Source organism: Oenanthe melanoleuca, chromosome 17, assembly GCF_029582105.1.
Source record: "Oenanthe melanoleuca isolate GR-GAL-2019-014 chromosome 17, OMel1.0, whole genome shotgun sequence".
Lineage (NCBI taxonomy): Eukaryota > Metazoa > Chordata > Aves > Passeriformes > Muscicapidae > Oenanthe > Oenanthe melanoleuca.
The window spans coordinates 10,748,827-10,768,334 of NC_079350.1; the positions used below are offsets into that span (position 1 = coordinate 10,748,827).

General features: G+C 48.4%; 1 protein-coding gene across 3 annotated transcripts in view; it reads left to right on the forward strand.

Annotated features, from left to right (window-relative positions):
* The window catches only part of RABL6 (RAB, member RAS oncogene family like 6), a 45,841-nt gene that overhangs the window by 20,136 nt on the left and 6,197 nt on the right, over window positions 1-19,508 (forward strand). For all 3 annotated transcript variants that reach the window (XM_056505087.1, XM_056505086.1, XM_056505088.1), the window contains 6 exons: window positions 521-626; window positions 3,360-3,463; window positions 12,158-12,483; window positions 14,646-14,811; window positions 17,979-18,197; window positions 18,770-19,118. In XM_056505087.1, coding sequence (XP_056361062.1) covers window positions 521-626; window positions 3,360-3,463; window positions 12,158-12,483; window positions 14,646-14,811; window positions 17,979-18,197; window positions 18,770-19,118 — 1,270 coding nt within the window. The remainder of the gene's footprint in view (window positions 1-520; window positions 627-3,359; window positions 3,464-12,157; window positions 12,484-14,645; window positions 14,812-17,978; window positions 18,198-18,769; window positions 19,119-19,508) is intronic.

Here is a 19,508-nt window from a genome sequence, read left to right on the forward strand (position 1 = left end):
TCACTGTTCCACGTCCGTGTCACTGCGTGTTCCACGTCCGTGTCACTGCGTGTTCCACGTCCGTGTCACTGCGTGTTCCACGTCCGTGTCACTGCATGTTCCACACCCGTGTCACTGTCGTGTTCCACACCCGTGTCACTGTCTGTTCCACGTCCGTGTCACTGTGTCCTGTGTCCTGCACCTGCCTTGAGCTCCCCGTGTCTCCCAGGCATGGGCCCTTTGGTCCGGAGCACGTCGTTACCGTGCTCCTGGAAACAGGGATTGCTTGGCAGCGTGTGCCTTTCAGAAGTGCTGTTCCCAGCAAGTCATCTTCTTTCTGGTTAGTCCTTCTCACGTGGGAGAATCCCCTTCCCGTGGCGCAGCTGTTCTCTGCCCCAAGTGATTGGGCTGCACAAGGGCCAGCCAGTGCAGCTGTCCTTGCTCTGCCTCTGGGCATCCCACCACAGCTGTGGGTGGCTCGTGGTGTGTGCCAGTCCTGTGCAGGTGGGTACAGTGTTTGTTCTCTCTCTGTTTGGCACAGGCCTCCCGGTTCCTCCTATTTCCGCTACGCTGAGTCTTCCATGAAGAACAGCTTTGGCCTCAAGTACTTGCACAAGTTCTTCAACATCCCCTTCTTGCAGCTGCAGGTAAGGCAGGGATGTTATCCTGATGTGCTGGGTGTGTGGGACAGATAGGATTTGTTTCCTCTCTGTCAGGGTCCACACCACATGCAAGGATGCAGTTTAGCTTTAGCTATGGCTGGTGGCTCACAAATGGGATCAGGTCACCCAGGCCAACAGGTGCTGCCCTGGAAGGAGACAGGATTCTGCAGACAGCTGAAATTGCCTTTTCCCAGGAAGCCCTTGCGAGTGGCTTTCAGCCAAAGCACTGGTCTCTAGGAGATGTTTTATTCCCTTCTTTTGTGTCATTGCAAAAAAATAAGCTATTTCTTTAATATTTTAATAACCAGCATGATAAAATATATTCAGTATATTATTTGAAGTATTTGGAAGTTTGTTAGCAGTGATGAATTTATAGAAAATTGATTGCAACTCTCTCCTTATTAAATATATATTCTTGATTTATTGTGATCTGTGAAAATCAAAATAAATAAAACTGGTGTATCTCTCAGTGCCAAAGTGTAAGGCAAGGCACACCACTTGTTTAATAGACAAGTCTAATTCAAGTCATTATCAAAGAGCCTAAGTTAAGCACCAGAGAGCAGTAGCCCTTCTGTCTCTGTTTGTTCAGCTAATTTGCTCAGCATGTGTTTCACCTTAGGAAACTAAGGACAAAGAAGCAGCAGACTTGCCCTTTTCTGTCTCATTTTTGCTTATACTGCATGAGTAATACAAAATGATGATATCTACTACTTCCTAGATCTTGATTTTCTTGAGTTCTAAAATCTAGAATTTGAATTCTAAAGTCCTTATTAGTACTTCTGATTAGTGTAGTAACTTTAAATATGAATAGCATATTTTGCTGAATCTTTCTTGTCTGTAAACGACAATAAAGGAATTGGCATTAAGTAATGACTTTGTAATTCCATGCATACATGTTAATTAAAGTCAAGTTTCCATCTGCAGAGAACACTTGAATATGATGAATAAAAATTACTCAGCAAAGAAAATGGGATTGCTCCAAGCTTTTAACACAATGGCAAAGGTAAACATGAAGACTATATGGCTCGGAAGCAGTAAATTAGCTTAAATTATCACAGAAGCCCTTTAATTTCAAAAAGAGCTATGTCTCCCAGTAAATTAAGGTTATCAACTGTGGTGAATCACCTAGTCTTACAGTACAACATAAAAAATACTTAAACCTTTTTTGCTGATTTCAGTCATAGTAGAATTTTCTATAAATCAGTTGCTCCATGGAGGAGCTGTGCTGTGCTGTGACTGTTCCCTGGAACACAGCACTTGGTGTGTTTTATGTGAGCCAGATGAGTTAATCACTCTTTGCAGTGTCTTGATAGCTTCAAAGTTTTCACATCTATGAAACCATAATGCCAGCAGCATGTGCATGTAGAAACTGAACACCATCACTTCATGCAAATGTTTGTCTTCTCAGATGGATTTTATTCTGGGAATTATGTAGTAGATTTCCTTTGGGGCTTTTAATCTGATGGGATCTTTCTGCAGTGAGTTCAAGTGTTATCAGGGAATTAAGAATTCACCATGGTTATTGATGCTAGCCTTCAGAAATATTTGTCAGAAGCTGAAATGTACTTGGAGGATAAGGCAGTTATCAAAGCAAGAACTTTGGTGGTTTGGAGAAAGCCTGGGGTTTCTCTTGCATGTCCTCCTGCCTAGGCAGGGCTGCAGCCTGTGGCACTGTAGACCTGCTGATGGGGTCTGTGCAGGGCTGGGAGTCTCCAGCCCAACTCAGCATAAATTTGCCCTACTCCTGTGCCACCCAGTGCATAGGCAGTGGGAGAGGGAGGATTGATGTTCTCAGGCAACGAACATCTTGGCTTTTGGCTCCAAAATTCGGGAGGTGAGCTGATTGGCATGGTCAGTGCCCAGCTGTGTGCCAGCCAGATGTGCCTGAGCAGAGGGGATGGGGCTGTGGGGCAGGATCTGCACCACTGACAGCTCTACCCTTGTCCAGGGGATGTGAAATGATGTTTCTGCAGAAGTGGATGCTGTGCCAGCCCTGGAGGGCCCCAGCCCTTGAGGGAGCTGGCTTTGCCTGTGGTTATTGATCTCTCCTTGCTGCTGTCTGGATAGTGGGAGGAGGGAGTCTGTTAAGCCAGCCCTTCCCCTCAGCTGAGGTTTTTGTTTGGGTTCTGTGGGAAATTGGGAAAGGAAGGAATGAGTGGGGCAGTACTGGGTTACATTAGTGCAGTCAAGTCACTTTATTGCTCATTGAAAATGGGCTGGGGTGTCTTTCCCCCTCTGTGGAACAGTGATTGGAGGCAGGCAGGCAAGGACTTCTGAAAGGTTGTGCTCCTTCATCTACCCTGACAGCAAAAAAAGATTATTGGGAGGCTTTGCATCAGCTGGGTCCTGCTCCCAGAGAGGCTGATTTAGCACAGAGAAAATGAAAGGCCTCAGTGAATGGGTTGCACAGCTGATCTCTGCAGGAGCTGAATCCATTCTCCAAATGTAAGTGATGCTGTGGTGTCTGAAGTAACACATTATTGATTTATGGCTGAGAACAGCTCACAGAACAAGGTGCTTCTTGCACACAGACTTCATGGATTATCTGCATTTTATTCACTTTCCCTTTGTGCTCTGTATTTAAATGGACACCATGATCAGGGCCAGAGCTCCTGTTGGACATGTTGCTGTGGTACAGTGGTGACACAGGATCTCAGTGCCCAGAGATCTGTTACAGTGACCCTTCTGCTCAGATCTAGCTTGTTTTCCTTTCTTCAGAGGGAGACGTTGCTACGGCAGCTGGAGACAAATCAGCTGGATATTGATGCAACTCTGGAGGAGCTGTCACTGCAGCAGGAGACTGAGGACCAAAACTACGAACTGTATGTCACTGAGCTGTCCTTTTTAACTGCTTTGGGTGTCACATGAATGCTGGGCAGTCCCAGCTGTGGCATGTGGCCAGGTTGAAGGGTCTAGCAAGTAATATTTAGGGATCCTTTGGATAAAATGTTGCTTTTGAATGGCATCACCTGAAGTAAAGCATGCACCTGGGGGTCTCTGTGAAACCATCTGGTTCCTACAGGCAGGTGACTGGGGAGGGCAGGGCTGAGCAGCACACCTGGAGCCAGCCCATGCTGAAATAGATAAAGTGCTGGAAGGGGTATTTTCCATCTCTCAGCTGCTCAGTGCACAAGCTGGTTCCTCTCCTGGCTGTTGCACTTCTGTGTGTTGTCTTATGTCAGCAGAAAGTAACAGCAACAACACTGCTGTCTTCTGTTCCCTTTGAGCACTTCTGAACTCGTCAGTATGTTTGTGGATTGAAACAGTGGCTGGTTCCTCTGCCCCGTATCTGTTCTGTTCCCTGGCTGTGTGCTTGGCTGCTTGTAATGGTGTTTGCCAGCTTTAGCCCCACAAAGCCAGTACACCTGTAGCAGAGTGAACAGGAATCCATGTTCTGAGAATTCCCATCACAAGGCCTTTATTGCAGTGCTGTGCAAGCCAGAAAAGTCAGCCTCAGAATGTATTGAAAAAATATTATTTACAGGCAGCTTTGTTTGGAAATTGGAATCCATGATTATGAAATATTCATGCACAGGCTTTTGGACAAGCATTTTTCAGACCAAGTTTCATGTTCTATAACCTTGTTCAGCACATTTTCCTTGGAGAGCATTGAAATACCCCAGTTCACACACAGCAGTGTTGTTTCCAAAGCATTCACCTCGTTCTCCTCCTGAGGTACTAGTTAGTTACCTCATGCCTTCAGCACTTCTCTTGATGTCCCTACTCAAAGGACTGGTCTGGGTGGGCTGTGCTGTCAGATGGTTTTCCATACTTTTGTTTGTATTGCTTCAGCAATGGGAATATACTTAGTAGAATCAGGAGCTGGCAGAGCTGTTTCAAACTCACAGCACAAGACCTTGCTGCTTTGTCACCTCTTGCCCTTCCAGCAGCTTTAGCATGTGCTGGGTCTCCATATGTGTCACTTTGGCTCACACATTCAACAGAAAAACAGGTTGGGTGGGGCTCGGAGCAGCCTGGTCCAGTGAAAGGTGTCTCTGCTTTAAGGTCACATCCAGCCCAAACTAGTCTGAGATTCTGTGACTGTGAAATCTATCTTTGCTATACCTACCTCAGGGTTAGTGTGTGTTGGGCTGGCTTTGAGAAGAGATGTTAGATCTTAAAATCAACAGCAGTGTGGTAGCAGTGGAGGCCTAGTTCCAGCAACAGGTATTAGACATGATCATCCCACCCAGTGTGAGCACACTGCCCTGCTGGGAGGCTGTTGGCACTATCAGGCTGCAGACTAGCTTAGCATGGCCTCAGAAATATCAGAGCTTGACAAAAGAGAAGTTGCTATAATATTAAAAGCAAGGCTTTTCTCTAGGATTCTGGTTTAGCAAATAAAGTGACATCTTTATGCAGCTGGCCAGCTCCTGCGTGTTCATATCTGTACTGAGGCCAAAGTTCTTCACTTTCAGAAAATAACACTTCTTTAGAGAAGGGGCTTTAAAAATATCCCTGGCTGCTTCCTGGCTAGAAGTGCTGATCCCAAAGGAAAAGCACCAGGCAGTGTTGTGTCTCAGCACTTCGATCACACTGACCAAAACTGCTGTTTTAGGGTTTTTAAGGTTTTTCTCTGGACCCCAGCTAGAAACAGAGAGTCTGTTTGAGTGGCTCCTCTGTGGGACAGGTGAGCTGCAGAGGGGTTACTTCAGCCCCAGAGTTGAAAGTTAACTTTCTTCTTACACTAAATTTTTATCCCTGTAGGAGGTCTCCAGGCTTGACTTTTATAGCCAGAGACCTAATTTAAAGAAATACTCACATTCATGTCAGAGAACCCAGGTTTGGGTAAAATCTCAACCTTAGTAAACAGTTTGGGTTGGGAAACAGAGTTGGTGTGGACGCAGCAGTGTGTGACAGGAATCAGAGCTTGCAGTGATGAGGCAGGTCAGCAGTGCTTGTTATCAGGGCTTGGGAAGGTCCTTGAATCCATCCTGGTCAGATGCCCATCATTTTGGGATTACCAGGGTTAATATGCTGCATCAGTGACTGTCCAAGTGAGAAGCTGGTACATTGCTGTCGCTCACCCTGTTGTGCACAATGTGTATGTTGGTGCAGTGTGACCCTTGACAGATCACAGAACTGTGGAATCCTTAGTGTTGGAAAACCCCTCTAAGTGCTGTTAACCCAGCACTGCCAAAGCCACCACCTAAGAGCCACAAGAGCCACATCCCACATCCACATGTTTTTCAAACACTCCCAGGGATGATAGCTCCACCACTACCAGGGCAGCCTGTTCCAAATGAGTGCCCTTTTTGTGAAGAAATTTTTCCTGATATCCAACCTGAACCTCCTCTGGTGCAATGTGAGGCCTCTTTTGCTTTTTCTTTTTTATTGCTTGTTACTTGGTAAAGGAGCCTGACCCTCACCTGTCATGAGACCTTTGTGTTAGTTGCTTCAGTTTAGACAGCACTGGGAGTTCTGCTGTGGGTCACCAAACTGCACAGCAAGAGAACACAGGTATTTGAGCCACAGGCCATGGTGTGGCTGCTGCAGCACTTCCTCAGAGGCCATTCCTGCTCTCTTGCCATAAAATCAGGCCACAGAGCACAGCAAGGTGACAGCACTAGGACATCTCAGTTATTCCCTTCACCCTTGTGCATGTTTGAGAGCTGCCCTGTCACAATGACCAATGCTAAATTTGGCTCAGTGAGAACAGAAGGAGAACAAGAACCCTTCCTCCTGCTGCAGTGGGGGGTGACCTGAGGGAAAAATGTCACTGATCCAGAGTGTGAACCCCAGAGACAACACGAGGTGGCACACGCTGCTGCCTCTTCTGCCTTACGTAAGCCAGCCTGGGCAGCCCTGCCTGCAGGTGCCAGTGGGAGACGTGGTGCTGCCAGCTCTTTCCCTGTGTAGGCTACTCACTACCTGACACACTTCTGGCTCTAGTTCTGTCCCTGTGCTGTCAGGATTTACATTTTCAATCCTGCTTAAAGAACATTTCAGCCCTTTTTGAGTTCTTGAATTCTTATTAAGCAAACAGTAATAACTTTTATGATTTTCTGAATTTGCACTTAATTTGCTCAATTTCTCCATTTTTAATTATCTGCAGCTTATCTTCTGTTTTCAAGGAAAACTTATTTATGTTCAGTGTGCCCATCCCCATGGAAGGGTGCCAGGGCTGGACAGCCCTTTTGGTGAAGAAATTTTCCCCAGTACTCAACCTAAACCTCCCCTTGAGGATGTCTTGAGGATGTCTTCTCTTCTGTCACCATGTGAGAGCCAGACCAGTGACTGCAGAAAACAGGCATTTGGGCTGCCCTGCTGAGGACTCTGCTTTGGGGAGACACACTCCCCACAGGGATAGCTTTAGTCACTGCAGAGTCATTGGCTGAGGAGTTGGGGTTTTATTTGCCTGATTGGTTTTTTCCACATTGAGCATAGCTCATAATTCTAGGGTTTTTTTAAATTTAGCTGAGTAACACCCTCACAGTGTTAGGAGGAGCTGCTACTGGAGCTGTTCTCTGGTATCATCCACTGTGTGGAAATACAGGTCTGGAATGACACAAGCTACAGACTGAATTACCAGTTGGGAAAGTAAACCCACTCTTGCTTTCTCTTCCACTTGCTCCACTTTTATCTTCTCCACTTGCTGTGAATCCTTGTGGTCATCAGACAGGTCAGGATCCAGCCTGTGCTGGATGGAACTCTATCTAGGTCATGTTTTTTGGGGATGCTGTGTTAAGAATTAAGTGCATCTAAGCCTGTCATCAGTCAGTCTTGCTAGAGAAGTGGGGACATGGAGCATGTCCTGTATTTTATGGAACAGGGAGTTATTCTGCTGCATCCATTTTGTCAGGTGGAAACCAGGACAACAGCAGGAATTAGACTTGCTTGGCCATTGACTACATTCAGGGACATTGGCTGGGGGGCTTGGGGCAATACTTTCAATGAGCCCAAAACAAGCATGTGGAAATCTAACCTTCACTAGCCTCAGTTAAAATTATGTCATCCAGCCGATTAATCTTCATTTCCACAATTAATAAAGTAATCCAGAGCCTTTCTTGCCACATGAAATACACTTGAACAATTTATCACATCACGTTAAAACCAGGAGCCAAAAAGCTTTAGGCTGCTCCCATCTTCAATATTAAATGAACACGAGCACTGACAATTTTAGGAGTTATGAGGCTAACAAGTCCTTTTGTGTTTTTTGTGTTCACCCTGGGAACAGAGCAACAGTAACCTCAGGCCCTGATGAATTTTTGTTCCCACATAGCATGTTCATCTTTAAAATTGCATAAAAGTCTCCTCTTGAGAGCAGGTCCAAGCACCAGTGAATTATTCAGGAGTTTGAGAATGTTTGGGACTTGTCACTTGGTCTGTAATGGAAGGATTGAATGGCAAATAAGGAACCTCTATGGGTGAGGACAGATGACCCACCTGGACGTGCATGGTATATTTGCAATCTGTATCCCAATGGAATAAAGGTGCTCAGGTGTGAATTCACCTTGTGCTTTTGTAGGACCTGGTCTGCTACATCCAGTGTGGGCACAAAGCTGCTTATTCCCAGTAAGGTTTTGAGTGAGTCCTTTTCCAAAGGACTGATGCATAGAACAAGGAATGGACAGATTGTATAGAATCTGAGAATAAACAGACACATGGCAGGTTTGGCCCAGTGTGTTCCCAAAGCAGCCACACATGTGCCTCTGAGGAGAGTGTGTAAAGCCAGAGAAAGCATTCATGCATTATGTAGTATTTTCAAAGTGTGGAGGATGCTTAGACACCTCCATCCTGGAAATTACTGTGGGCTTGCTGGCAGCATTTCATGTGTGCTGGTTTTCCACCCACCTCCCTTAGAGAAGATCTGACTAAAAAACTTCAGCAGAGCTGATTTATGCAGCCCATGTAGAACCAGTGTTGGACCACTCTGATTTCCCCAGTGTCACAGCACAAGGCTTGGCCCACGTGTCTAGCTGGGGCTGATGGAGGTGGCATGAGGCACACGTGTCACAGCTGTCCTCAGAGCTGTGCTGGGGCAAGAGTCTGTGTTGTGCTGTCCCCAAATAACCATTTGTATCTTCCTACTAAATAACTTGCCTTCTCCAGTTTTAATGCCCTTCACACACCACAGGTGACTAAGTACAGGAGCACAGGTGCAGACAAAGCCTGCATGTGTTTTATGCCCCAGTATGGTTGTGCTGGAGGGAAAGATGACACTCTTTATACTTCAGTTATGTAGCAGGGTTTTTTTCCTCCAGCTCTTAAATTGTATGTGTTTCTGGAGGAGAAACAGGTGGTAGTCACAGCCTTCCCTCCCTCTGGAGCTGGCTACTTTCCCAGAACAAAGCAGGTTGTTTCCAAAATGGGCAGCTTTGGTTAGAACCACATACAGTAAATCTTCAAATACTCTGGTATTGTTAAGAATTTCCTGTGCTTTGTTGAGTCCAGTTTTAAGTACTCTTATATCACATATCCTGATGTGACTCCATACATTCTTTGTGTCTCCTTGTTCCCAAATCTTCAGTGTACAGTTGTCTTATCCTACCTAAGTCAGCCAGTTGTCTCGATGGTGGGATTTAGCTACCTGAGACTCAGAGGTTATTCATTCTGGTTTCATTTAATGTTGGTGATTTAGGTGTTCCCACAGACAGTCAGGGAGCCCAGCACAGTCAGGAGAACAAGTATTGCAGCAGTACCTTGGCTGCTGGGTGCAGCAGTGCTCAGGCTTGCAGGCTTCCATTCAGGATTGCTGTTGCTATAAACAGGAATGGAGTGCATGTAGATCATCTGGGGTTAATCTCTCCTCACATTCGGGAGGCAGGAGTCTTTAATGCTGAGTGGGTCTTGGGAGGAGGAGGAGGAGTGAGTACCACAAAGCAGAGCTGTTCAGCTCTGCTGTATTTGGCTCACCAGAAGCCGTGGATCAAAGCTGGGAGGGGAGGAATGGCAGAATTCAGCACTCAGCACTTGTGGTGTGGAGCCGAGGAGTTGCACATCGCATGCAGGCAAAGCTCACGAGCAGCTTTGCAGGCCATGGCAGTTCACATGCTTTGGGAATAAAGAGCCTTTGCTTTGTTGGATGAGGGCTGAATTGCAGGGCCCCACGGTTTGCCTTTCCCACCCCACAGACACCGTGTGTACCCTGCCTGGAGGATGCTGAGCCACAGTCCCCTTCCTCAGGAAGGGAGCGCAGTGACAAAGAGGTATTGAGCATACACTGCTATGTTCTTGCAGCATGTGTATTGTGCACCTTCCAAACCAGCCTGATGCAGTCTCCACAGAGCTCAGTGCAGGAGTTAAACTCCTTTATGTTTTCTCTCTGGTGCATGACAAATCCATGCATCATTTTCAGTGGAACATGTCGCACAGCTCGCCCCAGGAGAGGGAGGATGGGGACTGCATGCTGTGTGCTCTGAGCTCAGCTCTGCCAGGAGCTCGTGTGGGTGCAGCCAGTGTTCCGGGTGAAATAGGCATATAGTCTTGGCCCAGATGCTGGTGGAATCATCAGTGGAAGCATCAGTGAGGCCACCGCAGCATGGGACTGATGTGGGTGCCTTGACAGTCTGCAGCTTCCACACAGGACACAGTGGAGGGACAGCCCCAGTCTGCTCTCTGTGATCAGGGACAGGACCCAGGGAACAGCTGGAGCTGGGGCAGGGTGGGTATAGGTTGGATATCAGTGCATAGCATGTGACAGCCAGGCTCTGGCGTGGTTGGAGTTGCAGTCCCTAGTCCAGACTTCTGGGATGAGCTAGGCGAGTCTTTCCCAGCCGTTCTCATGTGGAGAATGGAGTAAGAATGCTTTTCCTTACCCTTGAGTAGATGATGATTTTGTTTCTACTGTTGAATTTCTTCCTATTTCTGTTACTTTGGATCATCCAGTTCTATCTGTATCTTGTCCTTGTCTGTTGATGTTGCCTCGCTAATCCTGCTTTTTAGTGCTGCCCTTGATCTCAACTTTAGCTAGTTACTTAGTTAGGAAGGACTGCTGGTTTTCCAATTCAAGTAACATCTTCCTGGGGCTATTGTTCCCTAGGGCTCCAGACACTGCTGGTCACAAAGTATATTATTTTGTTCTTTAAAACTGTATCAGGTTCCTGCCTTAGAGTAGGAAATCGTATCTCAAGGCTTAGAGACTCTTAGCCCCCAGGTTTGCGTTCTGCTCAGCAGTGAGTCCAGGGAAGGTTCTGGCTGGCTCAGGTCCCTGAAGGACGAGGTCATGCTCTGTGTGGGAGAGGAGGCTCTCCCTTCACACTCTCATTGCCTGGAGCACAACCAAAGTCTGTCTTGCAGAACCAGCTGAATCCAGAGCCTCTATGCACAAATTCATTAAGCTTAATGAAATGAGAGGCAAGATCAGGATGTGCTGGATATTATACAGGATGCTTCGCTTTGGGCATTGTCTCTGTATCTCTCGGCTGTGCAGCATGTGGCAGATCGGTTTTTCAGACCATTTAATGGCAAGAACTTGTCTCTGTCCACGTTTTTCTGCATACAGTGCGTGAAACAGTGGGCTGCAAGGGGAGGCTTGGCTTAGGCTTGAGTTTCTTTTGCAAAGGGAAAGATCTTTTCACTCTCTACAGTGGTACAGGCTTTAATGTTCTTCCAGTCGGGAAACCAGCCAGGACCACAACCTGCTCCAGAGCTCCTGCTGCTTGGCTCCAGGGCCTCTCACAGAGAGGGGGGTGTGTGCAGGGGAGAGCCTGCATGTGGATCTGCACCCTGCAAGAAGGGTAATGGCAGTCAGTCTTCTCTGAGCCCTCAGGACAGCTCTTTCCTTTTGATGTTTGAGGATTCTTCTCTCAAATCTATTCTTGACTGATAAAGAGGTTATTATAGCAGTTTTCTTGAGTACTGTGATTTCTTCTGCAGCATCTAAAAATGTGCCGTTCCTATAGCACTTACTCCTTTAGACACATAATCCAGCTGATGCCAATATCACAGCAACTGACTTCAGGTTACATTTCAAGCCCTGGCATGTTGTTATAGTCTGTCTATTCAGGGAGTTCCCAGTAGTGTTGTAAATATAGGTTTCATCCTGTAGTGCAGAGCAGGTTGGGATTCTCTGCACCTCAGTGCAGATGGGGGTGAGTTCAGCTCATGTGGGTAAACCAGATTTATTGTGACCCAGGGAGTCACAGTGTCACTGGAAGCAGATCCATACCCTCCCAAGCCCAGCTGGAAGTCGATCCATACTCTCCTCAGCTCAGCACATAGCCAGATGAAAAGGGCTTATATAAAGGAGAGAGAGAAACTTTTTATATGGGCAGGTAATGACAGGACATGGGGCAATGGATTTAAACTGGCAGAGGCAGGGTTGGATGGGAAGGAATTCTTCCCTGTGGGAGTGGGGATGCCCTGGCATAGCTTGCCCAGAGAAGCTGTGGCTGTCCTGGATCCCTGGAAGTGTCCAAGGCCAGGCTGGACTTGGAGAAACCTGGCCTAGTGAAAGGTATCCCTGCCATGGCAGGGGTTGGAATGAGATGAGCTTTAAGGTCCTTCCCAACGCAAACCAGTCTGGGATTCTGAGACTCGCCATTCCTTATATTTGTCCCTTATCTTCCCCACAGCTTCCTGGAGATGATGGAAGCCCGAAGCCAAGGACACACATCACCACTAGCAACGAACGGCCAGAGCCCCTCCTCCGGCTCCCAGTCGCCCATCGTACCTCCGAGCTCCACGTCGACAGGCAGCTCCAGCCCCGGCACCCCCCAGCCGCCGCTGCCGCTCGCCACCAGCACCGTGGCGTCTCCTGAGCCCGCCCCTGCCCTCCCAGCAGTGCCTGCCCCCGAGGCGCCGCAGCCCCCCGCGCCCCCCGCAGCCCCGGCCCGGCGCGGCATCATCGCGCGGCTCTTCGGGACATCGCCGGCGCCCGAGCCCGCTGCGCCCCAGCCAGGTGGGTGTGCCCCTGGCCTGCAGGCTGTCACCCGCAGGCCTTCCCGTTCTCATTTCATCCCTGCGAGAGGCCACAGGCACCATGCATGTGCAGCAAGTGTCCAGGGAGACTTGAGCTCTCATTCTCTATTTTCTCCTGATCGGCACTTTGGTTTGTATCTGTGCTGGATGTGCCCAGCTAGCTGAGTGGTGGCTGTAGCATCCTTAAGAGGGAGATCCTGAACACACAAGAGACACTAATAAAATAAATAATATGTCAGGTTCTTACCAGGAGCAAAAAATACCTCTTGAATAGGAAAAGAATGACTGGAGAAGGTATTTGAAGTGCCATCCTGGTACACGTGTGGCAGTCCGAGGGGCTCCCGAGCGTAGCAGAGAGAAGAGCAGGGCTGCGTTTAAAGGTTATTCAGCCAGAAATGGTCACGGAGGGCCAAGCTCCGCAGCAAATTCCCCTCTGGGGAAATCTGCTCCTTCAGAGCAGGTCTGGGAGGAGGGAGCCCTCAGCTGCTGCTTCAGCACTGGTCCCCGTGGAGCAGCGCAGCCCTCGGTCCAGCCCTGCTGCACAGAGTGCCAGGCAGAGGCGTCAGGGGTTTCTGCATGGAATTTACTGGATTGGACCATAATTTGCCTGTCACATTCACTTTGTTTGTGGAACTAACTGGAGCTGCAGAGCTGGCACTGCCTAAAAATCATGACATAGTTTGCATCACCCTTTGGAATACCTTCCCTCTCTTACTGGCTCACAGTGCTCCTGAAACACCCACAGAGAGAAAGGAGGAGGTGCTGGGGACCCAGGTTGCAATTTCAGATGTTGAAATGGTCTGGTTTTAGATCTGCATGCAGTGTTCTGCATCCTGTGCCTCTTCCCAGATATGACACAATGCATCCATTTTGGTTTGTTCATGACTCTTCCTACCCAGAGAAAACAAAACAAAAACCAAAGAGGGGAGCAGATGTTAGAAATTGCTTGTCAATAAAAAAAAAAATCTTTGTCATTTTGGTCTGTAGGAAAATAGATAAGTGGTCTACTAGCAGTGTTACCGTGATTGAGTTCGGGGTTTTTATTTTTCTTTTCTTTTTTTAACTATTTCTTAGCTTGGCAGCTGTTTTGGGCTTGTGACTTTCAACTCTAATGTCTCAGAATGCTTAGGGACTGTTGCAAAAGGCAGCCAGAAGAGCTGATGTGTCAGTGGTGCAATGTTTTAGTAGTGTGCCAAGGGCCTGCACCTCCACAGGAATGTACCCAGGGACCAATTCACTGGAAAGCAGCTGAAAAATCATTGTTACCAAGATGCACTTGGTTTTTCTAGGAGCTGTTATTTAAGGTTTCTCTTGAAGTCTTGGAGTAGTAATTCTTTTGGCTATGGTTTAACTTACACCAATGCTACTCTGTGGCATTAGTGGTAGTGTTTGTATGCAAAAGTGATCTGAAAGTTGTGCTAAGGAGAGCAAAAACTAGAAAAAAAGGCGTAAGTCTTGTTTTACCTGAAAGAAAAGTCTAGATGTAAAGTGCAGCATGAGCAGAGGAAAAACATTGAGTATTGCAAATTCTGGAAAGGTTAATCACTTCGGGCTTCTTAATTATTCTACTTTCATGAGTTTTCATCCTGATACCTTGAAGATAGGTAAAGGTGTTTCTACAAATAAACTGTATTAAAGTCAGTCTCTATTTGAGGTAGCTCTTGAGCTTTTGTTTACACAGAACATCTAAAAGCACAATGTGAACAATTCTACCTTGGGCAGTTACAGCAGAAAAAAGCAAGAGGATAGGAGAGGGTGAACTGAACAGTCTGGAAAGGGTAAGAGAATAGTGAAGGGACATTCCCCAGGAGCAGTGCACATTACACAGGTGTAATAAAACCTGTGGTACAGTCAGTCATAGTATTCCCTGGAGAGCAGAGCCAGCCCTTGCCAGGGAGTTTTTCAGTCTGTCTAAGAGCCTGGATCAGCCTAGTGCATTCTAAACCACAGCAACCATGATCTATGATTGCCTTCATGTCAGACTCTGGGCTGTTTTATATCCTGTTCATAATCTTCTTCCCTCACTGTGCAGCCAATGTCCTGCCTCAAAGCTGCTGCCACCCTGGGCAGCACAGATCTGGAAGAAGCCAATTTCTGTCTGCATGTGGTGACCCATGTTTTACCACTCTGTCACCAATGCAGATCCTGCTGCTGCCACTCCTCCTCCCCACCCTGTAGCCCCTGCCAGGGTTCAGAGTGTGGAGGACTTTGTTCCTGAGGACAGCCTGGACCACAGCTTTCTGGAAGAGCCAGTGCCGCAGAAAGACAAAGGGAAAGCCCAGCCCAAACACCGTGTGGACAGTGAAAGGTAAGGAGAGGAGTGTGGCACAGGGACACACCTGGATGTGCAGCCACTCAGTGACTGCAGAGCAGTTAACTGCCCCAGAGGCTTTCTGCCTGTGCTATGGTCAGGTGTAGCATTCACTGTCTCCCATTTAGTGACAGACACTGCTCCCTGGGAAGGAGGAACATCAGGAAAAGCAGATTATCACATTCCTGGTGTTGCTGTCTTGCTTTGTGCTCAGATTAAACCGTGGGGTCCTTTGGGTCAGGAAGGGATTTTCACACACCGAATCATTTGTGATATTTTCCTTCTGCAACATAGTGCACTATGCAGGGATATTATGTTTTGCATAATTAATATTTTCCTTCTGCAGATGCACAAAGTGTGGCCAAGCTCCTCTGTGACTTGGTAATGTCATTCCTGATGCACTGTGAAGGGATTTGGGGTTTGGTGGAGGACACCTGGGGAGGGAAGCCAAGGTTCACAGGAGAACAACATCTAGACCAGCCATGCAGGCTCATCCTGCAGTGTGGGATTCCCTCAGCTTACCTGCTTTATTAGGGCTTGTTTTTTCTCTCTTTCTTTAGCCCCAAAAAAGGATGTGGCAAGAGCCCTTGAGCTCCCAGGGCTGTGGGGACATGGCCCAGCCAGGTTTGAGACTGTGAACTCAGGTTGCAGCAGGGTTTGTTTCCTCCCAGCTGATCTATGACACACTGAAGGCTCACAGAGGACACCCCAGCAGGCTCTGTGGTCACTAGTTCAGAGCAGACCTCAGTGAGCAGCATCGTTTTTGGGGGGTACCAGCACCTGCAGCTTGGCAGTGCTTCAAGGGCTGGAGGGAGCAGTGCAATGTGTTTGGCTTTGCATGCTTTGCCTTCCTTCCAGCTGGAACCTCAGGACCACAAGCTGATACTAGTTTTGCCTTGTCAGAGCCTGTTTATACTGAAGCAGTGATTTTCCTGATGTATATTCACTCCACTGCTCTGTTTTTATGCTGTCGCTCAGTGATGTGTGTTGGCTGGAGGTGGAGGCAGGTTCTCACTGCAAGGGAGGTGACCCACTTTGGGGAGGGATGTACACGTGGGAGTGTACACCCACTCGGACTGGGGAAGCTGGGAAGGCTGCAGGTCTGTGTGGAGTGTGAAAGGACAGTGGCAGCAATCTCTTAAGAGCCCCTGTGCCTAACAGAGCAGTGATGTCTTAAAGAAAGGCAGTGTGTCTAGTTCAGAATAATATCCTGCCATTTTTAGGATGCAGCTCCCATTTTCTTTTCAGTGCATTTCAAGAGGAAGCCCTGCCAGTGCTTTGAAAATCTCAGGAATCACTCACTTGTCATTCCTCCAGCCTTGCAGGCTGCTTGGGCACCAGTTTTCCTCTCCTTTGTGTAGCTGGGCTGTGTGCCTCCATCCTGGCATGGTGTGAGAGCAGCAGTGTTAGTGATGAAGGGGCTCTTCAGCAGCCTGGCCCTGCTCAGCAGGGCACTGAGAGCAGGTTGTGAGAGCAGAGGGGTGGCTGATGCTGGCCCTGCTCTCAGCATTCCAGCCCGGACAAGCACTGCTTGATCACTGAGCTGGGTGTCATCAACATGGTGTCCCATTGTCACAAACAACTCCATTGTCTACTGGCAGATGTATTAACTCTTTAAAACTGTCTTGTCAAGCAGTACCCAGCCATGCAGAGGAGCCAGAGTGAGCAGTTGCCATCATCCTGACTGTGTTTAGGGTATTTCTCATCTCACCAGCCCACCATACTCCACTCTTTTCCAGTGCTTGTCCTGTGCTAGTGACAGGGAACACCACCTACTTCCAGTTAAAGGATTTTGGGGTTATGTGTGTGTACAGTCTAATCTGTTCCAAGCTACAGTATGTTTTTTCTCTCTGTGTATAAAAAGGTTGTGCTTGTACAATCCAGGTGGCATAATTAAAAGGTCAGAGACTTATGTGGGGGGGTTATCAGGAAGGAGCTGGGTATCTCTTGTGGATGAAACAAATAGAACAAGGAAAGGTAATGGCAAAGACTCATCAACTGAGCCTGGGGAAAATATCTATTTTCCTGACATGAGCAAATTTTTCAGAAAGTGTTAAAATTGAGTCCTAGGGACATTCAGACAAGAATCCTCAATTTGAGCTGCAAAGCTGTCTCAAGCTGCCTCTGAACACAGAGTTGTGCTACATCCAGGGAGGCTGACAGACTCCCATCTCTGGCAGTGTCCCCTTAGGTTAATTTAATTTGGGCAATGTTAAAGCTTGGCTATGGTGTCTGTGTACTGCCTGCTTCAGGGAGCACCACAGAAATAGAAATGACTCCAGGAAGCTAATAGCTGCCAGTGAACTCCCATGGCACTGACAGTGTATGATCAGGTTTAATTACAGGATGGGGGGATGAGGGCAGGCAGCTCCCGTGGTTTGACTGACTGATCCTTGCATGTTGGATGGAGCTCTGTGTTCTGATGGAGCTGTGGCCACAGGCTCCTCTGTACCTCTGAGGCTCACCTTCTCCAGCTGCTCATTTCCAGCTGAAGGGGCAGCAGCTCCTCTGTGACACATCCTGCTGTGGCCCATCCCACCAGGCCCTGGTGCAGGGCTCATGTCACTGCTGCAGCCTGCAGGGAGCAGGTCCAGCCCAACCTGAGCAGTGGCAGGGAAAGGCTGGCAGTGCACAGAACCATAGAACCAATAACTGGTTTATGTTGGAAGGGACCTTAAAGCTCCTTCAGTTCCACCTCCTATATGGGACACCTTCCACTATCCCAGGTTACACCAAGCTCTGTCCATCCTGGCCTTGGACACTTCTAGGGATCCACGGGCAACCACAGCTTCTCTGGGCACCCTGTGCCAGGCCTCCCCACCCTCACATTCCTTTCCAATATCCTGTCTAACCCTGCTCTCCTTCAGCTTAAAGCCATTCCCCTCATCCTGTCATTGGCCCTTGTTCAAAGTCCCTTTAGGCTCTGGAAGGGACTCTTAACATCTCCCTGGAGCCTTCTCTTCTCCAGGCTTAACTATCCTCATTTTCAGCCTGTCTCCAGAGCAGAGGTGCTCCAGCCCTTTAATCATCAGCTGCCCCAGGCTGGGGCTGTGTCCCCTGAGGTTGGCTGTACAAGGCAGGCCAGTCTCAATCTTTGTGCAGGGGCTGGCAGGTCTGTCCAGCACCTCCTGGGGTGCTGTGTCTGATCACTCTCTGTGTTGCAGTGATGGAGAGGCACCTGCAGGGAACCCCATGGTGGCAGGTTTCCAAGACGACCTGGATCTGGATGACAAAATCCCCAGCAGAGCAGTGCTGGCAGCAGAACGGGTGCCTAGCAAGAACATCATCCTCTCCAGTGAGGAGGAGGAGGAGGAAGAGGTGAAGGACTCTAAGGTCATCCTCATATCCGATGGAGACAAAAACACAGAGCAGGAAAAAAAAAGGTACAAAGCACAAACTGAAGTGTGGGATTGTGCTGGCAAACCTGGACCTCTCCATCCTGCCACTGACTGTGTGTGGCCTCTGGGAAGTCTTGGTGTCTCTGTCTGCCTGTTCTTCAGCTGTGAGCTGGGGCTGTAGTTACTGTAGGTGTAATCTCTGTGTGTGGTGTGTCCTGCCCCATGCCTTGGAGCACTGCCTCTGTGTCACTGGGACAGTTCTGCATGAGAATATCTTCCTGCTTTTCCTCAAATTTAAACTAGAGCCTGGAACTGGGCAGCAGGGTGGCTGTGATGGTGTGGGGAGGAGAGAGAAATCAAGTCTTGGGTGAAGGGAGTGGAGTTACTCACCACACCCTGTGCTGGGAAATTATGTTCTCCACATACCACATCCCATGGGGTCAGGGACACAAGGGTATCCTCAGCCTGAGTGGTGTGTTGGACCCCACACCCCTGTAGGATGCACTGCCTTTCCCAGTGGGATGGATGATGCAGCCCTCAAGGCAGGCTCAGCTGTTAACTCTGCTTTGCTCCACAGAATAGGAGTGGACAGGCTCTGACAACTTATTTCTTCTCAGGTCTTCCAGAAATTCTCTGAAACCCCAGAGTGAAGCAATTTTGACCAAAGCAACTGACCCGAAGCCTCCTGACAGTTTACCTCCCCATCCTGGGTCTGAACGAAACAGCAGCAGCAAGGGCAACACGAGCCTGGCAGCTCCTGCTGCTGCCCCCACAGCAGCAGCCCAGGCCTCAAAGGCCACTGCCCAAAGCAAAGGACTTGCTTCCAAGCAGAAAGTGGTCAAAGAGGAGCAGCCTGAGGAGTCTGACAGTGATCAAGAGGGACCAATAGCTACTCAGATGCTCTCATTTGTTATGGATGATCCAGACTTTGAAAGTGAGGATTCTGACAGTCAGAAGAAAAAAATGGTAAATAACAAGTCCACATTGCTGTGAGCTGTGCAGAGCTGAGCTGGAAGGGTTGAGGCATTTCCCTGAGCAGAGTCTTCATCTGCTCTCCCATCCCTCAGCAGCAGTTGCAGAAAGGCAGGTGCTAAGCAACCTACAGAGATGGATGTGAGCACAAATCCTCTCTCTGAGTGTGGAAGCCACATGGGAGTAAGAACCCATAGTATCATAGATCCATACAATACCCTGAGTTGGAAGGGACCCAGAAGAATCTTTGAGTCCAGCTCCTGACCCTGCACAGACCCCCAACAATCCCACCCTGGACATCCCTGAGAATGTTGTCCAAATGCACTTGGAGCTCTGGCAGCCTCAGGACTAGGGAGCCTAGTCAGTGCCCCAGCACCCTCTGGG